General features: G+C 34.8%; 2 protein-coding genes across 8 annotated transcripts in view; both read left to right on the top strand.

Moving 5' to 3' along the window:
* Positions 1-19262, top strand: part of Hpr1 (THO complex 1-like protein Hpr1) — a 32045-nt gene extending 12783 nt beyond the window's left edge. The window contains exons 9-14 of one of the 3 annotated variants that reach the window (XM_071595573.1): positions 576-814; positions 2574-2723; positions 5180-5327; positions 15290-15422; positions 15502-15638; positions 18964-19262. In XM_071595573.1, coding sequence (XP_071451674.1) covers positions 576-814; positions 2574-2723; positions 5180-5327; positions 15290-15422; positions 15502-15638; positions 18964-19119 — 963 coding nt within the window. In that variant the 3' untranslated portion in view covers positions 19120-19262. Of the gene's footprint in view, positions 1-575; positions 815-2573; positions 2724-5179; positions 5328-15289; positions 15423-15480; positions 15639-18963 lie in introns of all 3 variants that reach the window. The other 2 variants (XM_071595572.1, XM_071595574.1) reach the window with 2 other exon arrangements.
* A 2651-nt stretch (positions 19263-21913) lies between these two features.
* Cmpk (cytidine/uridine monophosphate kinase Dak1) lies at positions 21914-25096 on the top strand. Of its 5 annotated transcripts, none has more exons than XM_071595451.1 (2): positions 21914-22076; positions 23634-25096. In XM_071595451.1, the coding sequence occupies exons 1-2, from the start codon at positions 22066-22068 to the stop codon at positions 24229-24231; spliced, it is 609 nt and encodes a 202-aa protein (XP_071451552.1). In that variant the 5' UTR covers positions 21914-22065; the 3' UTR covers positions 24232-25096. The 5 variants fall into 5 exon arrangements, with proteins under 5 accessions (XP_071451552.1, XP_071451556.1, XP_071451553.1 ...); XM_071595455.1 differs by lacking the exon at positions 21914-22076 and adding an exon at positions 22326-22348; XM_071595452.1 differs by lacking the exon at positions 21914-22076 and adding an exon at positions 23033-23073.
* The last annotated feature ends 389 nt before the right edge of the window (positions 25097-25485 follow it).

Genomic DNA, 25485 nt, shown 5'->3' with positions numbered 1-25485 from the left:
GTCCACAAGATTAAAGCCAAATTTTAAACACTTAGACTGTTTATACTTTGACAAATTCCAAAGAAACTGCGGGAGATGCCACAACAGTAACTTTTAACGTAGTCATCCACTAATATACATTTCAATTCAACAATTTCAGAGTGTAAAAATCTTACCCTTTGAAATTGTTGCATTGAAATGCATATTAGCGGATGACTACGTTAAAAGTTACTGTTGTGGCATCTCCCGCTGTTTCTTTGGAAATTGTTTGGGGATGTAATACACCATGGAAAACTCAGATAATTTCTTGAAATTTGGTAGTGGACAGGTTTGACTAGTATAGCTTACTAGTAGATAAGCTCTTTGAATGCTTACCTAGTTCTCTGACTTGTCATGTATTCTCTCCTATACATTGCAGTGTCCCCAATTGTGTTGTTTTTAATAGTATTTATTCTACAGAAGTGTATGGTATGCGGTATAATGACGTATTTGTACATATACTTTGTAAATACCTGAAACGCTTTTTACATATCACAAGTAATTGTGATTAGATCTTGGGCGAAATAAAAACATATGAGTATTATTTTACTTACTAGAGGGAAGAGCACTGGAATTCCTGGAAGAATGAAGGCTGCCCTGTGTTTCAAAAGCCAAACCAAGCACCAGTGGGATCAGAAGACTCCGGGGGTGATGAGAGCCCTATTGTTTCTGATAAAGAGGCTGCAAAAGATAAGAGGCCTAAGGCTGGTGGACCCATTAGGAATAAATTTTCTCACAAGCATCTTGGTGATCAGATTCGTGAGGCATCTACAATGAGCAGATATCTTATGGGAAAGTATGTTATGCATACCTATTTTTAACCTATGCACTTTAAAACCAATTAACACTATTTATTATGGAAAAATACAAAAAATAGCATAATCGGAGAATTGCTTAATTGAAACACTAAAATGCTGCAGTATGTGTTGCTGGCCATCCATAATATAGGTTGTAATGTTATTTGCAGAGAGATGGGCGTGACAAAAAATTGTTGTCTACCTTATAATCTATAGTGAATGCCAAATATTATGTTGCAGTTTTTAAAAAAATGCAAAATTTAGAGTACAGTTATGCTGATATAAATTGCTTATTTAATTCTGAAATAGTCACTAATTGAAATATAAGGTCCGGCAATCAAAAGCTCAGTACAAAATACACTTCTAAACTGGATTACACCTGAAAAAAGAAAGATAAATTTCTAACACATAAATTAAGCATGAAATATAAATATTAAGGTATTCATTGCAGTTTATTGGCAAACAAGATTGCACTTAATTGAAAATTGTACCAAAAGCTAAGCAAATGGAATATCAATGTAAATTTGTCCAACTATGCTTGAACTGGAGAAAGATGAGTAGAGTATTTATAAGAGAGCAAATAGTTTGCAACCTTGCAATATACTGATCACAATTATTTTAAAAAAATACTATTATGATTGTGGAACAATGACATGTGTTAAGCCATTTAGTAAAATGGCACCCTTAGGGTTAGCTCGGGGTTGGCTGAACTTGAAGAATGCCAGCAACTCTGTTGCTTCAATCTCAATAGAATTTTAATGTCCTTTTAGTCCATTAGCTCTGATTCACACTTGGAAGAATGATTATTAACTGATAAATTGCCCAAAATAGGCAAAATCTTAAGTTGATTTCACAGGTACAGTCTTAAAAACTTAAGATGGCCTAGATAATGATGATAGACCAGATAAATAGATAATAGACCAATAGGGTCTAGATTAGGTAAGAGGTCCACCGAGGAATTATAATGCATTAATTGCTGGTAGATTGATGAACTCAAGCTGAACAGGATTTTGAATTGAGTTGAAAAAATCCAGCATCATTCATTTAAACACATTATTAGTTCCTTCTGAAGTTCCTGGCTCAAGTACAATTCTAAAAATAGAAAATGTGTTCAAAAAATCATTATTACATTTAACTACAGGGGAATCGATGGTGTTTTAATGTAGCACATGGAAAAAAACTATTGTAAAAGAATATTACCCTAAATTAAGTAGTAGAGGTATGTCAGTCTGGAGAATACATTATTCCATTAATTGGAGACATCAGTGAAATCAAACATTATAGCATAAGCCAAGCAAAAGACACACAAAGCCACCGATGAATTAAAACTATTAAAAATGCACTTAAGCTAATTGGAACAATTCTATACCATTGAAGGTATTAAATTATTCAAATCAGTTACCAAAGTGAAATTCAGGTGAAAAAGCAAGAATTATGTCAACTATGTTTGTAGTTGAAGAGCAAAAGATACTAAAGGTGTAAAATATTGGTCCTCTGAACTAGAAGGTAATTGATTCAAATGAGAATAACTGATGAAAGAATTAGTACTTTGAAGGTATTTCTTCATGGGAGTAACTCAAACAAAGGCACAGAACATTATCTTAATTTGCTTAGGCTAGTTAAAGGCATTTCTTACATTACATACCTTCTTTTTCTAGTTTGCTTTCTGATTTGCACATGACATTAGGTTCTGTTTATCGTTTTGCCACAGGACAGAACAAATTATATTTCATTGCAGTTTTATTATCTATATTTCAGTGTTGAACTCACAAGGCTGTGGAATCTTAATCCAAATAACTTGGATGCCTGTAAATCAAAGGAGAGGGACTTTTTGCCTTCCCTGGAGAACTATTTTGAGGAAGCTATAATGCAAAGTGATCCTGCTTCAATGATTGAGAATGAATACAAGTGAGTGGAATAGTAATATATTTGATTGTTACTCAGCATGCATTAATATATGATTGTATATATCCCTAGTTTACTTTTATCTGATAGATAGATTTATTCACCATAGAACAATACATAATTGTACGGGCTTTGTTAAAGATTTAATCAAATTTACATGTGCATTAGATTTACATATAGTATGTACAAATTCATGCAAATATGGATGGATTTGAATTACATAATAACAGGTATTTAAGATGAAAAAAAAACAGATTGCCCTGCATTGGCTCTTTATATGTTTTCTTGGGCACTATAAAAAATATTATTTATAAAGTCTTATAAAATATTTTTAAATTTATTTTTTGGGGAAGTATTTGCTTCAGCTATTCAGGAAGTTGATTAAAGAGCAGTTTTCCTGAAACTTCTGGGGTTTTTGGTAGTACTGCTACTCTGCAATGGCCATTATGAAGATTATCCTTACCCATGGTGTCATACTTGTGAACATCCATATTTCTGACCATTGAAGGGGTTTTGGTGCAGGCATACAGAATCAAGTTATACACTATGTGCAAGGAATATTCATGATTTTGTGACATTTGAAATACTCCTGCTGGAGTTTCTTGCATTTAGTTTAAATATAACCCTTAATGCCCGTTTTTGAAGGGTGAGTATTCTATTGATGTTTCCATGTGCTGAATCCCCCCAGCAGACGATGCCATATCGAGCTATGGACTCAAATATACCATGGTATACCGGGGTTAATACTTCTGTATTACAATAGTTGGCAAGATTTTTTAAAAGGAATTTGGGCTGAGCATAATTTTTTATTACAATTTTCCATTTGGAACCTCCAGCTTAACTTGTATATTTCTAAACCCAATAAATTGGTATGTTCCAACTCAGAAATCAATTGGTTTTCTATTTCTACAGAAATATTTGACTGAAGGTCTTTTATTACTTAATACCAAGTAAATTGTTTTTCTTGCATTTAGTTGTAAATTATTGCCATGCAGCCATTGAGCAACTGAATTCCCTGTAGCATACATAACTATTTCCAATTGAGATGATTTAGTATGACCTACTATTAGACTTATGTCATCTGCATAGAGCACTATGTTATTATTCTCTGAAGAGATTATGGATTTTTCAATGTCGCTCACATACGCCAGGAAAAGTAAAGACCCTAATACGGAACCTTGTGGAACACCATATTTAAGAGTTTTCCGTGTTGATTTGTTGATAGTACCAGTTTTTCCGACAATTTCTATGTAGTTTCCTGTTTACCAAAAAGGATGTAAGCCAGAGATGAGCTACTCCCCTGATATCATAATGTCCTAGTTTAGTCAAAATGCTAGATTTTACAGAATCAAAGGATTTTGATAGATCCATATTTACCCCTATACCATGCTTTTTATTATTTAAAGCTTGGTCAATTTTAGTTACATAATCTGTGTATTCATACTTACATATGTAGTTTTCCTAATTGGATTTAACATCCTGGCTAACTTTCTTAGGTCTGTGATCATTTACTTCAACTTTCTTCTTATATTTCCCTACCAACCTTTCATTCATTATTTTTGCATTGCCTATTTCTTCCCTTTCCTCCTGATCTTAACAATGCACATATGCCTTGGCATTTGGCATGGTTAATATTTTTAGTGCATAATGATGGGCTCAGTTCTTCCTTGTTGTCATGCCCTTAATTACTCTACATTCCTACTTAGTGTATGATCTCATTTCTTTTTTGGTGGGTAAAGAAAGTCTCTGATTCCTCAGTATCATTGCCTGGGTGTTTTTAAGTATTTGGTTGGTGAAAACCCTGATTTTTACCTAATCTTTGCATTTTTGAGGTCTTATAATTGACTCTTGTTCAAGCTCAGCAAGTCAAAAATACCAAAGTTTCAGTACAAGTGCTAGAGCCTGGTTAATCTTTTCTGGCGTAGAACTTTAGTGTGTGTCGTAACCGGGAAACTGGGAATTTGAAAGAAATCATGGGAATGTTTCAACCAATTGGGAATATGTGGAATGGTGGGCATTTGTTATGTGTAAATTAAGTTAGTATTTATGCGTATCATATTCTAAATTTAGGATAATGATAAGCACTAATTTGGTAATTTATCATTCTATTTGTGTACTGAAGTGGGTAGAGAGTTACTTAAGCAATGATGCAATTTGTCCATTATAGTGATAAAAATGTGAAAATAATATTTTCCTTCATTCTAACTTGTTATTTTGCAAGTAATAGATTTCATTGATTTAAAGATGAAAATTAAAATTTTTCATGCATGAAAAAATCATTGGAGTGAAAATAATGTTCTCCATCTTGATGTGTTAAAAAAACGTTGGTTAATTGTTATCACCAAATACTGATACCCAAAGTAGTCCTTAATCATTTTTTTCATAGAATATTGTGGAAAGACTTGTGATTTTACTGATTTTAGTAATGATATTGAATAAAATATTTTTTCCTCTTCCAGGCGAGTCAATGATGGTAATTTTGGTTGGAGGGCGCTTAGGCTGCTTGCAAGGAGAAGTCCACACTTTTTTACTCATAGTAACAACCCAATTAATAAGCTTCCCGAGTACCTGGAAACAATGATCAAGAAGATTGCCAAAGATAGACCGGTAAGTTAATCTAAATGCTATGCAATAAATACATTGAATAGATCTTTTTTTAAGTAAACATTTTAAACTTCATTTCATGGATTGAGTCACAAGATATGGTATGCACTGATTTAATTATGTTTGACTTTATAAGTGAGTCCTATTATCTTTTATTGGAACCAAATAGTTTTAGGCTCAACTTTGTGGAAACTTTCCAAATTGGTGAGACATGATGAGTAACAATTATGATTTCCACTAAACCATTTTTAGTCTCATGACTCGGGTTTCAATACTTTGTGCCATCTTCGGGTGGAAATTACCTGCATGTTGGCAAATATACATATACCCCTGTTGAAAAGAGGAAGGAGGGGGTTTGGGGAGTTCTGCTGGGTGGGAGGTGGAGTCTAATTGGTTAGATGAAAGAGGCAAAGAGGTGGTATTAATGGGCCAAGTGGGGGAGGGTGAGGGACAGGGAATTACTAAATTTGATGGTTTCAGGCTCTATATTGTGAAAATTCGTGACTACTTAAATCCCAGATCACCTCACAAAAACTGTTATCTCACTACCAGTCTTGATGCTTAGGCGACATAACCCATACACCACTCGAGACATCACCCATGCCTGGCGCTCATTATCACCCGACACTGGTGGTTTCGCCCATGCACCAAAACAATGAAAAATAATTCAAAGTCTATCTATTCAAAGCCTTCCACTTATTCTTCTTTAACCCTCTTAGTGCGGCGGGGATTCCAGGGGTACTAGTGAGAAGTGCGAAGGGTAATTTAAGAAAATGTATCACTTCAGGAAAAAAACATTATGAAGTTATTTGTTTATATATCCATATGCAGTTTTTTTATTTTGAAATATAATATTGTAGTTAATAATGATGTAATACATTTACATCATCTGAAAAATAAATGTAATTATTACAGTATCATAAATTTGAAGAATATTTTTTTAGTTATAATATTTTGATTTTTAGACACAAAACTAATATTTTTTTAAAAATATTTTTCGATAAAACTACGACATTTAAATATAATAAAGAATCAAAAAGACATGTAGAAGATATTATAAATAAATAAAGAAAAAACAGTGAATTGCAAATTTTTTTGTCAGCCTCTGCATAGTTCGATGTTGTTGAAAAAGGCTGATCTCACTGAGTCAAAAATTGGGACTTTTCCCCTTTCCTTGAGACTGCGGCAATGTGCTTACAATCTAAAGGCAGAACAAAACCAAGTTCTAACTCACAGAGAACTGCTGACAATGTGTTCCAATACACAGGGTGCAATTGATTAGATAGGATGGACGGCAAGAGAAACCAAAATGATTACAAAGCAGTGCTCTCATTTCCATCGTCTCAACAAAGTCTGAATAAGCAGCTATATATCAACACCACCACACCACAACACATTCAAGAGATTACAGATGAACACAGATTAATTAGTACCCTTTCAGTGGCTTTTCATAATGGAAAGACCACTCAGAAAAAAAACGAGCAAACAATTAGGCTGAGCTTCCCGACATGTACAAAGCTGAACGAAAAATTATAGTAAGAATTATACTCTTTGAAAAGCATTTAAAATTGCTAATAAAAAATTAAAAAAATTAATTACGTAATTCTATGGAAACCGATAGCACAAAAACCATAAATTATTAAAGAAAAAACCACGAGTTACAACAATTTAAACAATAGCCTACGCAAGAGCCGATATATCGGCCCGCCGCACTCTTCGCCAGGGATACGAAAGCCGATATATCGGCCCGCCGCACTAAGAGGGTTAAAGCTTTGCTGCCTTAGAGGGTGGGAGGTGGGTATGGAAAAAGCCAGAGAAGGAATCGGGCTTTGAATCTGGAGGTTCCTCCATTCATTTGCATTGCTTCAATACAGTAGTTAAAACAGTGATTGGCTCCTGAATAATAAAAGGAATGAAAACTTGCTCTATTGCATCAAAACTGCACTGAAACAATAATTGTTTTATTTTCTTTAAAAAAAGTTCAAATTGCACCGCTGTTTTCACTAGTTGAACAGCATGGTAGCTGAGATTCTCATATGTTTTCCTGAGTTACTCAGTAGAGGTAAATTTTATCTTGCTTGGCAATTAAAAGACAAGGCTTCAATAGAAAATTTTTAATGGAGGACAAAATAAAAATTTTGGAACAAATTGATTCTTATGATGGAATCTGTATTGATCTGGCGTTACATCTAAGATTGCAGGACTCAGCACTGAATTACAATAGTGGAAAATCACGATTCAATTCTGAAGCATTCAAACCAATTAATAGTTTCTTTATTGCGGTGTCATTTGTAAGCACACAATTTTGCAGATACTTTAGACAATTAGGCGATTTTATGCGTAGTGCTCTGAATCCATCTCTCCTGCTTCCTTGGTATTTCTCCTGGAAGTCCCCTCTCCTCCCAACTTCCTTGTTTGTTTTTTAGCGGGAACCACAAAAGCTACATCTAAGGTCCTCACTGTCCACCCCACCTTTTTAATCTTTCCCTGCAACCTTATTTGAAAAGCCTCTAATCCACACCTAGCATCTTGATTCAATGACCCTGTTTCCACTCAGTACAAAATAAAATTAGAAATTTAGCAGAAATATATTGTAACTAAAAATTAAGAAAGACTTAATTTTTGGTGTTGCATGCTTAGTGTGTAATCACCATATAAATAAATGTGACGTATGATAATGAATTCCATGCCAAAAATAAATTATGCACAGAGGTTATTCAAAGAAAAACATGCATTGTTTAGGATTGTGAATCATCTTCATCTTTTCTCCTATCCTGGAATGAACCAACCTGGAACTGGAAATGTAAAAATAATAAAGAATCAAAATAATTTGTTTACGAGGATTGTCTGAAAAGTTCTTGGCCTCACCCATAGAAGGGCATTACTATTTGCTTAATTTTTTTCTTCCGTGCTGGGATGATACTGCTGCTTCTCACCAGCTCTCTCCCCTCCACCATATTACTCTATAATTGTTGGTTTATTGCTCAAATCATCCCTACTACCCATCCATTTTACTTCCCATAACCATCAACTTAGATGCTCCAGGTTCAACTCCCGCCTAGGTGGTTTTCCTTCGCCCAGGGCTTGGGTTTTTGTAATCGTCTTAAGTTTAATTTGTAGGCGTTACGTAGAAGAAGGACCTATTAAGTCTCTATCTAACCCTAATGAAGTCATTAAATAGATAAAAAATGTCTATATTCCTTCTCTCCATCTCCCACTTCAAATTTTTTTAATTTCCCTGTCCTCAACAAGGTCACACCTAAATCCCTATCTTAACTGTTTTGGTCCATTTATGTCTCTGCTTCTGCTTTGGATGAATTTAATTTGATGACGACTATGGAAGCCCTACCTTTAATACTGCCAGGCACAATATGCACCTATTGAGCTTGCCAGAACTCATTCCATATTTGTGTCCACCATAAGGTCATGGGATATATAACTGAGGTGGCTCCCCATTGCCTTCCTCAGTAGTGTTTTTGAAATGCCACCATCGCTACTACAGTAGATAATCACAGCAATCAACAGAAAGGCTGTTTTGATACGTTAGGTTAGAGATTATCTAGCAATAAGCCCAAAGGCATTGAAATTGACACATCGAAGTGTAGGTGCCAGTTCCTCTCTCTGTGTCACCTGTGATTTCTCAGGAAGATCTGGTATCTTAAAAATCATTGATCTCGGATGAAGCTGAGGCATCCCTGGGGGTCAAACTTGAGCCCCCCAGGTAGTAGCCCAGCACCCTGCCTACTGGACTGCCACAAAACCCCAATATGTATAGTTTTACAGTTAATAGCCAAGTTTTTATCTTGCCAATTTGAGAAATTTTTTGAAGGCATAGGTGTGACTTATTAAAGTCTTTTGAGTTGTTTAAGTCAAGAATGGTGGACTATATAGTTTATCACGTAATGTCAAAAGTGTACTTGTAGATAGGGGAATACATGATTGAGAAAGGTTTCAAGGATAGAGATATATTTATCTAAAAGAGATGGAAAACACCATTAAAAGTGCCATTAATGTCTAATAATGAGATATACTACCTTGAACAAAAAGTTCCCGGAATAACCACCGTGTGGCGCTCCCATCGTTCCGATTTGAGTTCTGTTTTTTTTGTTAAATTGGTACATCTGTTGTTGATATTCCCTTTAAATCTTAGTGTCATAACTTGACATTTGCAAAAGTTACGTAGCCAAGAGTACATCTATCTCTGTGTGTGTTGGCGATTTTTTACAATTGCAGAAATGGATTTAAATTTGCAACATCGAACTTGTATTAAATTTTGCGTAAAAAACAGATTTAGTGGCGCACGGACGTTGGAAATGTTGGAAAAGTGTTTCGGCAACGATTCTCTAAAAAAAACGGTCGTTTACCAGTGGCACGAGCGGTTCAGAAGTGGTCGTGAGTCAATCGAAGATGATGAACGCAGTGGCAGACCATCGACATCGAAAGTCGGTGAAAAAATTGATAAAGTAAAAGAAATGTTGGTCAATAACCGCAAATTAACCATCAGAGAAATAGCGGAGGACTTGAACATTGCCTATGGATCCGCCCAAGACATTGTGGTTAATGATTTGGGTTTCCGTCGTGTAGCAGCAAAAAGACCTCAATTTCATGCAAAAAAGAGACCGTGTTGACGTCGCAAAAGACATGATTTGCGAGGCTGAATCCGATCCCACATTCATCAAAAGGATCATTACTGGAGACGAGACGTGGGTTTATGAGTACGACACGCAATCCAGACATCAGGCAAGTGAATGGCGTTCACCAAATGAGCCGAGACCAAAAAAACCACGTCGTTTTCAGTCAAAAAAGAAGGCAATGCTGACGGTTTTCATGGATTACAACGGTGTAGTGCATCATGAATTTTTGCCAGAAGGCCAGACAGTAAACAAAGAGTATTATTTGGGCGTTATGAGACGTTTGCGTGAAGCAATTCGCCGAAAGAGACCAGAAATGTGGGCAGAAAACTCGTGGATTTTGCACCATGATAACGCACCGTCGCACAGTGCTATCATTATTCGTAATTTTTTGACGAAAAATGCAACAAATACCATCCAACAGCCACCGAATTCACCTGATTTGGCTCCCTGTGACTTCTTTCTGTTCAATCGAGTTAAAAAACCATTACGGGGAACGCGTTTTAGCAGCCGAGAGGAAGTAATGGAAAAATCGCAGGAAGCACTGATGGACATACCGAAAACCGACCGTAACTTTTGCAAATGTCAAGTTATGACCCTAAGATTTAAAGGGAATATCAACAACAGATGTACCAATTTAACAAAAAAAAACCGAACTCAAATCGGAACGATGGGAGCGCCACACGGTGGTTATTCCGGGAACTTTTTGATCAAGGTAGTATTGAGATGGGAAAAGCTACAATTTTTGTAATGCATAACTATGATTATGCACTTGGATTGCATATAAATTACAAGTACACGTGGAAAATTGTAATGGATTATTATCATGAAAACTATAGCTAGGGTTTTGATGGTTAGTTTTCATTCTTTGAGTAAGGTAAAAAAACATTGTGAAAGATGACTACAAATATTTCCATCATTTTTGCATTTTGTTTGTTATTTTTAGCTCCTCCTGCTTCATAATTAAAATCTTTGCTTATAAAAGACATGGATGTAGACAGCGAAAGGAAATTCTCTTGAATTGTATTCCACTGAACTTAATAAATTTTGCTGTATCCGGTGTAACTTTATGGAATTTGCCTAACATATTGAAATGAAATGAAAGTATTGACTTTGTTATTCCACACACTTTATTTTGAAACACGACCCAGGTTTCGACTTTGAATGTCATCATCAGACCTTTTAAACAGGTCTAAAGTATGCATTTAAGTATTTAAAAATATAATTTTGGTTATTACATTATAATGTAAGTTAGTAAAAGCAAAATTACCTCTTGAGATAACTGTTGGAGAAACCTCCTGAAGACTCGTAATTATTTTTTAAAATTATTTGAAAGCATGCTTAAATAGGAATGGCTAGATGTTGGATACTGTGCAAATATATAATACATATTCACCGTATTTTCACTCATTTTAGTATTTTTTCTCTGGAATTACAATGCATTCACCTACTCATTGTATTTTAAGGGTTACCTACTGATGGCTGGACAAAATGCTTTTTAAATAGCATTTACATTAATAAAATACTATTTTATGTCATTATTGTCTATCAAACCTCATTCTTATCCTCGTTTGTCATTCATTTGCTAGTTAGATTGTGAAATTAAGTATATTAGCTAAAGAATTTCCCTTGGAAAAATCTGTGATTGATTATTGAAGAATGTGCTATTTGAATAATTTTATTGTTTAATGTTAAATGCGTGAATTCTGCTGGAACTATTTTTTTATGTTATAGAGCACCCCTTCAGAATTGTTGTTGAGCATTGTTATTTTTTTAAATGTCAGAGTGCTCAATAACTAAGGTATAAAACATTTTTCAAGGCTCATAGATTTGAAATTTTCTATTGCCAACCAGTTATGGTTAAAATGTTAATTTTGTACTGCTATTTGTGTTTTCCTCAGGCCAAACAAATAAACACTAATGCATATAGTTGGAACAGACTTTAAGAGGATATTGCTAGTTAGTTGGAATCGTATGAATAAACAGTGTACATTTTATGAAAATACACATTAGTTCTGCATTAATAATTCTTGCAATACAATCTAAAATTTAAACTTTTTAAATTCAGGGAGTGTTGAAGTTCTTTATTATTTTCCACAGTATGAATACTGTTTTGAGTTATTGTGCTTAGGTGCAGTGCATTATTGTTACCAATTGTGTTGTGTTGCATTTCAGTGAATAGTGAGCTACGGGAAACCCTCATAAAGCCTTCATTTTGGCCCAAATATGTGCACGTCGGAAATTATTCTTTTTGGAAGACACGCCCGACAACATCGACAGGGTAGCGAAGTACCTCAAGGTCCTGCACATTAACATTCAATGTCTTAGTAACAAGTTGCTGGATCTTGAGGTCCTGATGAGTGAATATAAACCTCATGTCCTTTGTATTAATGAACACTGGTTGAAATTAAGTGATTTGAAATTTTTAAATCTACCTGGATATTCCATCGCCGATGTATTTTGCCGTTCAAAGCATAGAAATGGAGGTGTATTGGTTCTAGTTTCACAGTGTGTGCGCCTTTTCCCGACCTGTTTCTCACAGGATTTTCTCAATGAAGAGTTGTCCTTCGAGTCCTGTGTCGTGGGTCTCAGTGTAAATAATGTCGCATATCATTTATTATCTATCTATCGTTCTCCCTCGAGTGATTTTAGTGTTTTTCTTAACAAACTTGCTAAACTATTAGAGCTAATTCATGATGCTATACCAAAACCTAATTTAATTATAACTGGGGACTTTAATTGTGATTTCGAAAGTAATTCCAAAGCCAAACAGGAATTCTTAGATATCCTCACCTCTTTCAACATTTGTGTTACTAATACCGAACCCACTAGGGTAAACGGCCTTTCCTCTACTATTATAGATAATATCTTAACAAACATTGATTTGGGAAAAGTAAATACTGAAGTAATCAAATCCCACATATCAGATCACTATCCTCTTCTATGCAAGATTTTAATTTCTTCTCCTAGTCACTGCAAAAAAATTTATAAAAGGCAGTTTACAGAGCAAAACTTTATTATCTTCAATTATATGTTGAAGTCCCATGATTGGTCTGATTTATACCAACTCAGATCCTACAATGACTCATTTGAGTATTTTTATTCTTCATATCAATATTACTTTGACATTTGTTTTCCATTGGTCTCCCACAAAACTAGAAACTTGTCCTTAAATACTAGAAACCATTGGGTCACCGATGAAATACGATGCCTCTCGAAAAAAATGAAGGAGTTAGCTATCTCTTATAAAAATAAATGTAACTCGATAGACTGCTTGGAGTATAGAACACTGAAAAAAACGTACCGTCAAAAGTTACAACTGGCTAAAAAAACATTTAACAACTGTAGAATTCTCAATGCCGATAACAAATCTAAAGAAATTTGGAAGATTATAAAGGAAGCTAAGTGTTCTATCAATAATCATCATGATTTCAAATTACAGGACTCCACCGGTAATGTTATTTCTGATTACTCTCAAATGGCATCCAACTTAAATGACTTCTACTTGTCCCACCAGACTACTACAAATACTCCAATTCCTGTTAATTATCCTCTAATCCCAAGCCTGTCTAATTCATTTTACCTGCTTCCTTGTACTGAACTGGAACTGATGAACATCATTAAAAAATTCCCTAACAAAAGTAGTCCTGGTACAGATGGTATCCCAGGGATTGTGATAAAAAAATCAATTAATTCTATCAAGGAACAGATACTCTTCCTAATTAATAAATCCCTACAACTTGGTGTTTTTCCTGATGCCATTAAAATTGCCAAAGTTGTACCACTTTATAAAGGGAAAGGTAGTGAGCAGGATATGAATTCTTACCGTCCAATATCTTTATTAAACCAGATAGGGAAACTATTTGAAAAGGTCTTCCATAATCGACTTACATCATTTCTTGAATCTTTTAATCTCTTGTCTGGCTCACAGAATGGCTTTAAGAAATGCAGATCTACATCTACAGCCACCTATCACCTCGTAAACCTAATACTTTCAAATCTTGATAATAGAATTGAAACCTTGGGACTATTCTTCGATTTTTCCAAGGCTTTTGACCTAGTTAATCATCAGTTACTCTTGTCCAAATTAGGACACTATGGCATCAGAGGTATCCCTTATAACTGGATCAAATCTTACCTCAGCGCAAGGCACCAACAGGTTATTTTGTTAAAGAACGGTACTAATTTTACTTCTCCTAGTAAAGAAGTTACATTAGGTGTACCCCAAGGCTCAGTCTTGGGCCCTATCCTATTTTTACTTTACATTAATGACTTACCAAAAGTTCTGCAGTCAGTTCCAGGAGCCGAGCCAATTTTATATGCTGATGACACTAACGTAATTGTATCAGCACCATCGTTAAACAACTTGACCTTGACAGCAGCTAGAGTTTCCGAACTTCTTTGTGAATGGTGTTCACAAAATTCTCTGAAACTCAACCCTGATAAGTCTGGACTCATATACTTCTCTAATAAAAATAAAGCCCCTGCTTCATTGGCCATTGACCTAGGGGGAACGTGTGTACCCCAAATTTCTAGATCCAAGTTTTTGGGAGTTGTTATAAATAAAAATGTATCATGGGATGAACACATATGCAATCTTCGTAGCAGGTTAAATTCCATTTGCTTTCTTATTAGAAGTATTAGGAAATCTGTAAGCCTTGATATCTTACTTTCAATTTATTACGGAGAATTTTATTCTTTAATTATCTATAGTATTCTGTTCTGGGGTTCTTCCCCTCATTCTGATTCAATTTTTAAAGCTCAAAAATGTTTAATACGATTAATATGCAATGCTCCCTACAATGCACCTTGTCTTTCCTTCTTCAAAAGGTTAAATATTCTGACTGTTCCATGTATTTACATTTATGTCGTATGCATTTTCGCTAAAAGTAATATATCCAATTATATGACAAATGACAACGTTCATTGTCACCAAACCAGAGCCTGCAGAGACCTGCATCAAACTTATTGCAGGACTTTAAATACATCCCTGGGGCCTAAATCAATGGGCCTCCTTGCACTGAACAGGCTCCCTTACGATTTTAAGTACGTAAAGGATCCAGTCCTGTTCAAAAAGAAATTAATATCATTTTTAAGGAAAGAACAGTTTTATTCTGTAATGGAATTCATGGAGAAAAAATAACCATACTGAATATGGAATATATTTTATGCAAAAAATTATTATTGTGTCATGCTTTTCTGAATGTCATCATTGTTTAACATCTATATGTACATATGACGTGTCCTATACACTTATCTGATGTATCTGTTACACTGTGTCAGTGTCTTCTGGGCAAATAAAGATTATTATTATATTATTCATGGATATTTCAGCAAGTTGCCAGCAGTGAAAGTGCGAAGCAGCCCAGTACAGCAGGTGCAGAAACCACTGCAGCAAATGCTGAGCCGGAGTTAGAGGATGATGAGGTGCTGAAGACCGTGGAGAAAGAAGATAATCGCAGCGAAGGTGAATGAAATGGGTGGATGGCCTAATTAGGGCTCTCCTGTATTTATATAAGCCTTAGGAAGTCAATGTTTACTTTCAGTGCAAGACTTTGAAGATGGGGAAGTTGTGAGGAAAGAGTCTGAGAAAATATCAAATGCTCAAATTGCTGCTGTGGCTGAGAAGGTGGCTGGTCAGTGGAGGAAGCTAGCAACCAAGCTAGGATTTCAGCCACATGAGGTAACTGTAGAAGCAGTTTTCAGATATTTATGTATTTTACAAAAAAAATGCATTGCAATCCAGTCAGCTGTATGAGCTGGAGAGGGCTGGGATTGAAAGTTGGGATGGTTTCTTTTATTTTACCTGCTAATATTTTTCATGATAGTTTCACTTTTATTATTTTTATTGTGCCTTGCGACTCCTTCCTTTGGAATCACTTGCTTTTGTGTTGCAGGAGAATACATAACCAAGTCATTTCTCTAGACTAGTGCTCTATCCATAGATATAGTTATATTAAGTGATGATGATGCTAATTTTTCTTGATTATCAGTACAGAGTGCAATATGAAATATTCTCAATACCACACAATAACAGCTGTTATGCATTCATTTTAAACTTTTATGAAAATTTTGTCAGTGTTCACGCAAACAATATCTCCAGAATTTTAAGATTGGAATCATACCATGAATAGTTTTACTTTCATTTTGTTTAACAGAATATGACTGTGTCATTACATGCTCAAAAGTAATTCCCTTTAGAACCATTGCACTTTTGAAACTTGTTGTTTACCTTAGTATTAGGCATCAAATTCAAGTATGTATATTCTATCCTATAACTTATAGGTATGTGAACTCATAGACAATATATTAATGCATTAATTTATGAGACATCAAGCTACTAGGATTGCACGATTTTGTGTCCAACCCAAAGCTCAATCGAATAATATTCAGTAGCAGAGAAAGTCAACAGTTTGCAATCTTAAAACAGTCAAAAATATTTTCTAATTTGTGCCTTTAAAACATGAAAACTTACGCTGAATGGATTTTGATGAGTCTCACAAATAGGAACAACACATGCTCCATATTGTATTCAAACTTTAATTGCAATGAGTTGTGTTTTCAGCAATATTTGCAATCAATGTGATGTACTTAAAAAACTTAATGGAGCCCATTAAGGTCCTAAACATGTCTTTCAGTAACCTATAAACATCATTATCATGTTGAAGTGTCTACATGATGAAAGGTTTTATTTCAAATAGGGTGATATTATAAACCATTTATGTTTCATAAAATCAGCATCATGAGCATGCTGAGACCTTGCATGGCTTTAGATAATTAGTGAAACTCTTGAATGTGGCCAAGGCAGTGCCATTGGGCTGACTTGTCTACATAGGAGAGTGTTTTGGGATAATATGAGTCTTTGACAAGTGTTATTCCTGGTTCTGAAGGGCCTCTATCCCAGAGTCACACAATCAAAAGGCAATAATATAGTGCTAATATCACGCTCCCTACCACTATAGCATTGGTTTAATCTGTTAAAGAAAGGCCTATGTAGTTAAATTTATAATGGAAATATTATTTATAAAATTTGGTATTGCAGAGGTTGATAAATTTTTAGTAATCATGTCCACAAAATTCTAGTTTTATGCATAGTGAACTGAAATAACAAGGAAAATATGTAAAAAAACATCTTCCACTCCTGAGAAAACTTATTCAGTGTAGACTTGGTAAATTTATGCATAGTACATCTTTTTAGCTCAAGGCTGTGCTTGTAAAACTATATTTAATTATCTCGTAAAAGTTGGATACATCAAGTTGCTCTAATGAGGGATATTGCACTTATTGCATATTTTTGCATTCATCTGTCATTAGGATGTTGTGCACTACTTGGAATCTGTCTGCTTTGTTGTGGAAATTTTAATCTAAGTCACAGACTAGAATCGAGCAGTGATGTAATGCTTAATGTCATGGCTACATTGGTATTTTTCTCATTTTGACTTTGCCAGCAGTTTCTATGTATGCCTCAGTGGAAATAAATAATGTTGTGAATTAATTGATAAATAATAAAAAAACTAGTTTTTATTTATTAGTGTATGATTTTAGTATATGTGCATTGATTTTAATCATTAGAAAATCCCTTTTTTCTGAGAATTTCAGGAGTTAGAGAGCATACAGTATTTTTAAAAAATAATTCATTAAGTTAGTAACTACAGTTTACTCTGTTGATAATCGTACCCAGTATTACCCGTAGAATTATGGAAGCACATGCAGGCTTCAAGAATAAAAAAATGTAACATTTTTAAATGTATGCAATTAAAAATATATCCTATAATTAGGTATGTAGTATGTTACTTAAAGAAACACCAATGTCACCATTTGCAATATTTGATATTTTTTGTTAATATTTTGTATTTATTTGGAAAAATGAAATTGAATTTTGCATTACGTTACTGAAAAATTACCTTAAAAGTGTATGATTTTTTTTCTTTCAGATGGTTTAGTGTTGTAATCCATTAATTGTGTAACATTGGGATATTATTTTGAAAATGTACGAATTACTGTTAATGTGAAGGGGTCCGTTGATTCTGCTTCTTAAATACTTAAGAAATATTTTGTTCGTATGGTCTTTTTGTTGATTATTCCTAAATCATTATTTTGAATCCTTACTCCATGTAAAGGCATATTCTTTTGTCTTCGGAAATGAAATGGTAGTTGCCACATTTTACCTGCCTTTGTCAAGGAGGCAATTTAGGGCAAAGGGAAGTATATCCTTCTGTAATATCATGTTTTGGATGTTTTATTACAATTTATTTTTAATAATATTAATGCATTTTTTTGCGAAGGATTTCACATGCCAACAAGCTTGCCCTTGACTGTTTTGAAACACTGTAAAGTAGGAATGTATTGCTTATTTCAAAGAAAAACTGAAAAAAGTTTCACTTGATCTGAATAAAAGTAGGCATATTACCCAAATAGTATGTTCACTACTATAGCAGAAACACATTAATCTGGACCAGTGGTGGGAAGAGGTAATCTGAATGAAACAGTGCTCCAGATTGTTAGTCTGAGATATGTGAAAATTTTACTATGAACCAACAATTGACTAAACTTTTAGTGATTAATTTTATTTTTGTATTCTTATGTGTTCATTAGCTTACAAACAATGGGTGAGGTTGCTCTTTATCATGACTGGCAGTTTTATTGTTACTCACTGCATATGTGCTGACTGTTAGGATGCTGTTTGAAATTTCATTTACCATAATTCAATTTTCAACTTTGAGATGCTCAAAAATTGTTTAATTCTGAGGTATTCACCAGAAAATTGAGCTCTAGTTGTAGTACATCCATTACTTCATTCATTTAGTAAACATTATTCATTTCCTTAACATTCAGCTTTGAGTTTTTAGAAAATTACATTTTTCAGGGAATTACCTCAATTAGCTCTAGTTACTTACTCTCTGATGTGAAGGAGCAAATTGCTGTGTTTTGGCTTTCTAGAGGAGAAATTGTATTTTTGGTTAATCGGTTGCATGAACAAGAATATTACAGAACATTTTCTCTTGCAGATTGAAAATTTGGAATACCTCAATCAATCAGATGTGGCAAATGCTCGAGACGTGTTGGAAATTTGGGCGGATGATGATGAAGATGCAATTTCTGAGAACTTGGCTTACATTTTAGAAGGGCTGGGCATGACTGAGGCAGCAGAAGCCCTTTCGTAATCATCTTGGGAATCCATCTAAGTGTTACATGTGCTTACAACTAAGGACTTATTTTGGTGCATATATCTTGAAAAATACCTGAATATACTGTACTAAGATTTTTGTATGGATTTTGTGTTATAATAATATTGTTTTAAATGGTATTTTGACATCTTTTCTATTGTTAGTAATCGATTTTTATCCATCAAGTTTCTTTAATTGTTTTTTAATAGCTGATTCAACTCATCATTGTCCATGAAGTTTTATAAAATTAGTTTTATTTCAAAGCCTGCTGCATGTAGTGATTGTGCTAGTGGCAATCTCTCTCTAATGAGTGGTCATGTGGCATTAAAGTGCATGGTAGTATTGGATTGGTGAACAGCAGACTATTTTACATAGTTACCAATGTGATAATTTTCTCACTAGTCTCTCTGGATTTTAAATTTATTGGAGACTGTTTAATATTTTATTTGATTACGATATAATTGATATATTAATAGGGCTGTTTTTGTATACTTCAAACCACATTTTTAATTAACAAATATGAACATAAGGAAACGACTCTCACATTCCATAGGTAGGGAGTGTCTTTATAGTTTATTGAGCAATCAAGACATTTGGATGTCCTTAGTATTCACTTGGTAAAAAGAAGCGTATCTTATGACTCAAAAATGCAGTTAGTTAAATTATTTTCACGATTTTAAGTACCAACCAGAGTTCCAGCTGCCCACTCTGAGGGCTCAGGTTCAAAACCCAGCAGTCGGAGGATTTTTCAGAAGCAGTCAAATCCCACCTTAGGCTGTCAAGTGGAGTAAGCCATCAAAAGGGACATTAAATTTTGGACACCTCAGTGCCTTTTGTTAAGCGTAGGCTAATGCCAAGTTTCTTTCCACCCTTTTACCATGTCGTATCCTACCTCTACCAATGTCCAACCTATCCCTAATTGTACTTATGGCCACATCTGTCAGTTGTCTCCCCTAATAATTACCACACCTACAGATTATTACCAGGAATTGGCTACCAATCATTGGTGACACAACCTTACTCACCTTGGCAATACATCCAAGATCTTGTTCAAAATCTAATTCATGTTGCAGCATTTCTAATTTCACAAAAACCACTACATGTATTATTACTCCTTTATTTAACAAAACCCGTATTTTCAATGTAACTTTGGCAATATTAACAACTTGCAAATTGCTACCTAACAGACTTGCATTTTACAATACTTTAGGTCTTAACAAAAGGTAAGTTAGCCAAATCTTATGTGATCTGTGGGAAAAGTAGGTACATGCACGTAAATTATGCAGCAAAAAGGGGTTTGAATGTCTTTCATTGACTTCTTTTGACTATGTCAGGCAATGATTCATTCTGAAGTGTGAAACATCACCTGCAGGTAGGTGAACATAGCCGAAATTGCAAACGATCTCCTCGCACTGGGTGCCTTTTCCAGAACCCAGTGGGCCCAAAATGAATAACACTTTTTTCGCTTTGTCGAAAGAATGATATGAAGTTTTTAATGAATCGACTTCTGAAATTAAGAGGTGAATCTTTTATGTCATTGATAAAAATAATCCATTTAAATCAATCCACAAATTAGATTAATTATGATTAATAAGAAATATGGATTGAGGTATTGTGTTAATGGTGGGATTACCTGCATTAACCTTGTTCATGTAACTTTTAAGAGAATATTCAACAAAGTAACTTCCTTCTCTTTGTTTTTATTTAATATCTATGCTCCAACCCACCATAACAGAAATAAGGTGACTTTTTCGCACGAAACCATGTTAAAACCTCGGCCCCCAGCTCTTAGATAAGCCAGAATACATACCACCCATTCTAAGATGTGTATTTACAACAACAATAAGAATGTTGGATGCTTGTGTTTTTAGCTACGTACCATTAACGGTTGCGATGGTAAATAAAAAAATTCGAAACTGAAACAAAACTGCAGGCACTGAAATATTTCAATAAACATACGTACCCCTTTAATGCACTTCGAATTCAGATATTTTAAAACCATAATAATATTCTAAAAGGCAATACTCTTAAGCTGTAGCACTTCAGGAAGTTGAAAATATTTAGGTACCAATAACAGGCACTAAATAATTCATAGAAAAAAAGAAGCTAACGAAAAATAACATTTTAGGAAGCCAGGTGGCCATCCATCACGCAACACTTATGTAGTAGGGGTTAAAAATGGAGAAGTCCCGAATAGTGTTGAAAGCACAACCCCCAAACTTCTCCCCAACAAAATTCCATATCTAATTACCAGAATCGCGTCTATGTTATCCGCTTAGTGAGAATTAACGTCGATTCTCATTATTTGACGAATAATCACCACTGAGCATTGGCAAACATTAACTAGCGGAAATATACGCCCAAAAATTATCGTACTTATTTTGAAGCAGTTTATGTATGAATAATATTTACACAATAATACCGGAGTGAAATATTCCTAGTGCATACACCACAACGAAATAAAAACATTGCCGTCTCGAAGTTCGTAGCCTACTTAAAATAGTTGCCCACGAGCAAAGAATTTCGTTTCAACATTTTTCTATGACTCTTTTGATGACTACTGTACGCGCAGTATTGGTCTTCAATAGGCTATGACATCAGTTTAATTTCAACTATTTCTGACATTACTCAAAATCCTGTTTTGGCCGGGATTACGCCAATATATATCGTATTTAATTTGTCCCCCTTTGTTCGGCCCGTTCCCGAATTTAGTCGAGGAAATTGTCGCTGAAATCACTAACCCACAAAAGGACGTCAAGGCCATTTCCGCCAACACAATAAGACTAGTTTCGTCCCTGATTATTAATTTTTGGGAGAAGCAACTCTATTATTACTGTAGGGTGGCTGCGCCTACTTCATATAGTGCCGTATTTGATTACGGGCCTGTGTTTAGTGGACAATGCTTATGCTCATGGATAAGAGTAAAAGCATAACTCAGAGAGGATGAAATCACGGTATGGATAATTCCGAAATTATTTAAATTGTGAAAAGAGAAAAAAAGGTGGGTAAAACAACATTTAGAAGTAGTAATACTTTCATGTTCGTGCTCGGTGGAATTAATGATTTAATGTAGTTAAGGATTATAGAGATTCAGATAATAGCATCAAGTTCACCTTAACTGGTAGAGCTAAAGCAGATGCACTTTTTCCAAGCATGTAGGAGTCCGTCCTATTGAGAACCGTTCGTCTCCGCGACCACAGCCAGGAAGCGAGAGTGGTGGACCTAGGTACAATACTGCAACACCTCTCTTAAGTTTTTAGATATGAAGCATGATGAAAGGCAAACTTCACAAGAACAAATGCTCTGGCGTAATCTCAGTGTTTGGTGTAGTACTTGCCTGCAGTCCCAAGCTCAAAAAACAAAAGCAAATACTTCGATATAAACAATCGCTTACGTTCAGATTCAATGCCTCAAATACGACGGTAGAAGTTTTTTGTAGAAGGTAAGAAGTCGACGTAATTGTCGATATCGGTAATAGTCCAAATAATTATACCACCAAGCGGCCAGTTTAACTTTTTAATTATTTTCAATTTTCTTATTTATAATATGCGTAGAAACCGGCCAATAAATTGGAACTAAAGAAATAAAACAATATGCTGCAAACAGGGAGGTAGCATAAGGGCTTATTTGTAAAGAAAAATACTTTAAAATCTCCTCGGAAAAGTGCGTGTTGGAGCTTCTCAAGAGTAGTCAGTTGTTTTCCTTATTAGGGACATGTATACGGCCGTGATTAGGGATGTTAGGCAAGGGAGAAATAAAAATAAAGTGAGCAGCAGAAAGTTTACAACTCGGCGATATAGTTCGGTATAACACCCTTGACACCACACTCAACAAGAGTACGGACGGTCACCGTGATCACCAATTCGAAAAGGGCGGCAGGTTGTTGTGGCGCTGTTGGAATTTCTCTTATCGCAATATTTTTCATAGTTCTTCTATTATCATTTAATCGATGTAAGTTGGCTTGGAGATATTCAACCCTAATGCTTGATTTGTACTTTTTAATCTTGTAAATTGAAATAGGATTTGAGAAAAAATGTACTTAGAGGTATATTACTTAATCAGCTTTAACTATGGGTGTATATAGTTTGAATACAACGGGCTGACCTACTTTTGGTCACAACTCATTTTTGTGTCATGGTTCTATGGATAAAAAGAGAAAAATTCCTATTCATTGTGGACAAGGAAGAGGTTTTAATTCCACTCGGTTAAGTTCAAGTAATTTCTTCGGGTCAAAAACTCAGTTTGGCAACAAGCAAAACACATTGACGTGTCCCGGAAGATCGCGGTTCAGCCTGTGGCTCAGTTATCGATTATCGTAACTCTTTAAAGTGGGCTGGCTCTTATAGATTTTACGTCAGTGCCTTGAGCCACGCTAACGTTAGGTTTCATACAGGTAAATTGAATTCGGTGGGACTGATTGGTTCGTCGAAATAAAATTACGCTCAAAGATTTTATTTTACTTCGTTTCAGAAACACGGCATCCTGATTCGTACTTTTGCTTTTTTAAGCAGGGTTTTCCCTTCCCTCGCTGAAATGAAGAAAGTAGTGTTCGTTTTGGGCGGACCTGGTTCCGGTAAAGGCACACAATGCGAGAAAATTGTTCAGAATTTCGGATATGTTCACCTGTCAGCGGGAGATCTATTGAGAGAAGAGAGAGCAAATCCTAACTCGAAACATGGTGAACTCATAGAAGATTACATTAGGAATGGCAAAATAGTTCCTGTGGAAATTACTTGCAGTCTCCTGAAAGATGCAATGGAAAAGTCTAATTCTCAGCATTTCCTGATTGATGGTTTCCCGAGAAGTGAGGAAAACCTTAACGGTTGGAACAAGGAAATGTCAAATGAAGTTCATCTTCAATTTGTTCTCTACTTCGATTGCCCTCAAGAAGTTTGCTTAGAGAGGTGTTTGAAGCGGGGTTCTGCTGGAAGCGGAAGATCAGATGATAATGTTGATAGTTTGAAAAAAAGGTTTAACACGTACGTAAATGATACAATGCCTATCATTGAGCATTACAATGGTCTTAATTTACTTAGAAAGGTGTGTGCCAATAAAGATGCCGATGCTGTTTTCGCCGACGTAAAAAGTATTTTTGAAAAGGAAAATTAGTGCGGACAAACTGTTACCAGTGAATCACTCCAATTTTTATTATGTTGTAACTATAACGCATGTATTTATTTTAGCAGTGTAAAACTATTTCACTTCAATTATGTCTGCAAAGCGGGTTATTGTTTGTTCAGTGTGATCAAATACCTTTTATGTGACGGTGCAGTATTTTCATTTCCCTTTTAAGTGTTTTATTGGTTTATCAAGATTGCCTAGGCTGTGGTGTATGATCAAGCTTTTATGTTTTTGTTCCAGCGTGTAATGCGTGAATCTGATTTTTCTGTTATGCTGTTGGTATAAATTGCTGCAGTTCGTCAGTGAATTTGTTAACGATGAAATTTGACTAGTGACAAGTATGGTCTATTGATTAGTAAATAGTAGTTAGAAAATCGCAAGTTGTATAGTCCGCATCATTATGCGTTGTATTTATCGCAGAGACGTCTTAATGAATTAAGTTTAACATTTTATTAAATAACCCTCTTGTAAACATTTTTAGCAGGTAGCAATTGGCAGGCAATCATGTTTCGGACGCAGTTATTTCAAGAAAGATGTGACAAATTAGGGTACATCATGTGGCCTATGAATTTTTTATAATTTTTCTTTTAATGGTGAATTTAATTATGTTGAATTTGTGTTTATTTTGCATGATTTCTCTTGAGAATTTGCAAGAGTGATGTCCTGCGGTGCAATATTTTAAATCCTCACAGAAGCTTCGAATATCATAGTGGTTGTTAATTCAAATTAGACAATCTTGAAACTGACGTCTGGTTCTGTGAAACAAAAAAAATGTAGGTACTTTTTTCTCATGGCAGCACAAATGATATGTTATTTTGATGCTTTATCAATAAATCACTACGTGAGTACTTAATTTTGCCCATTATTTATTTGAAAACTGATTTTTTTTGTGCCATTCAACTCGCAAGGTTTATAATAAACTTTTAATGTCTAGACGATGAAATAAAATAATCTATATCCAATGTTAACTATGGTATTCAGGTGTGCACGTGCTGAACTTTGAAAATATTGTTTTAGCAAGGAGTTAAACCTTGAATTCTTGTTGCCCTTCAAATTCCTTTATGACTTTGTGATAAACATTTTATCGTAAATAATGTGAAGGTAAACCACTGAATTTTTAACCATACATATTTTCTATGCTTATTGATTGTTACATCCATGCCCAAATGGAATTAATATTTTTTTATGGAAAACAACTACCTAAATGGGTGGTCTACATTTGCCACTCGTAATATTAAAATA

Source organism: Hetaerina americana, unplaced genomic scaffold, assembly GCF_022747635.1.
Source record: "Hetaerina americana unplaced genomic scaffold, ioHetAmer1.1.p SCAF_7, whole genome shotgun sequence".
NCBI classification, from domain to species: domain Eukaryota; kingdom Metazoa; phylum Arthropoda; class Insecta; order Odonata; family Calopterygidae; genus Hetaerina; species Hetaerina americana.
Note: the sequence above shows the minus strand (reverse complement) of the source record. Positions and strands in the feature narration are given on the sequence as shown.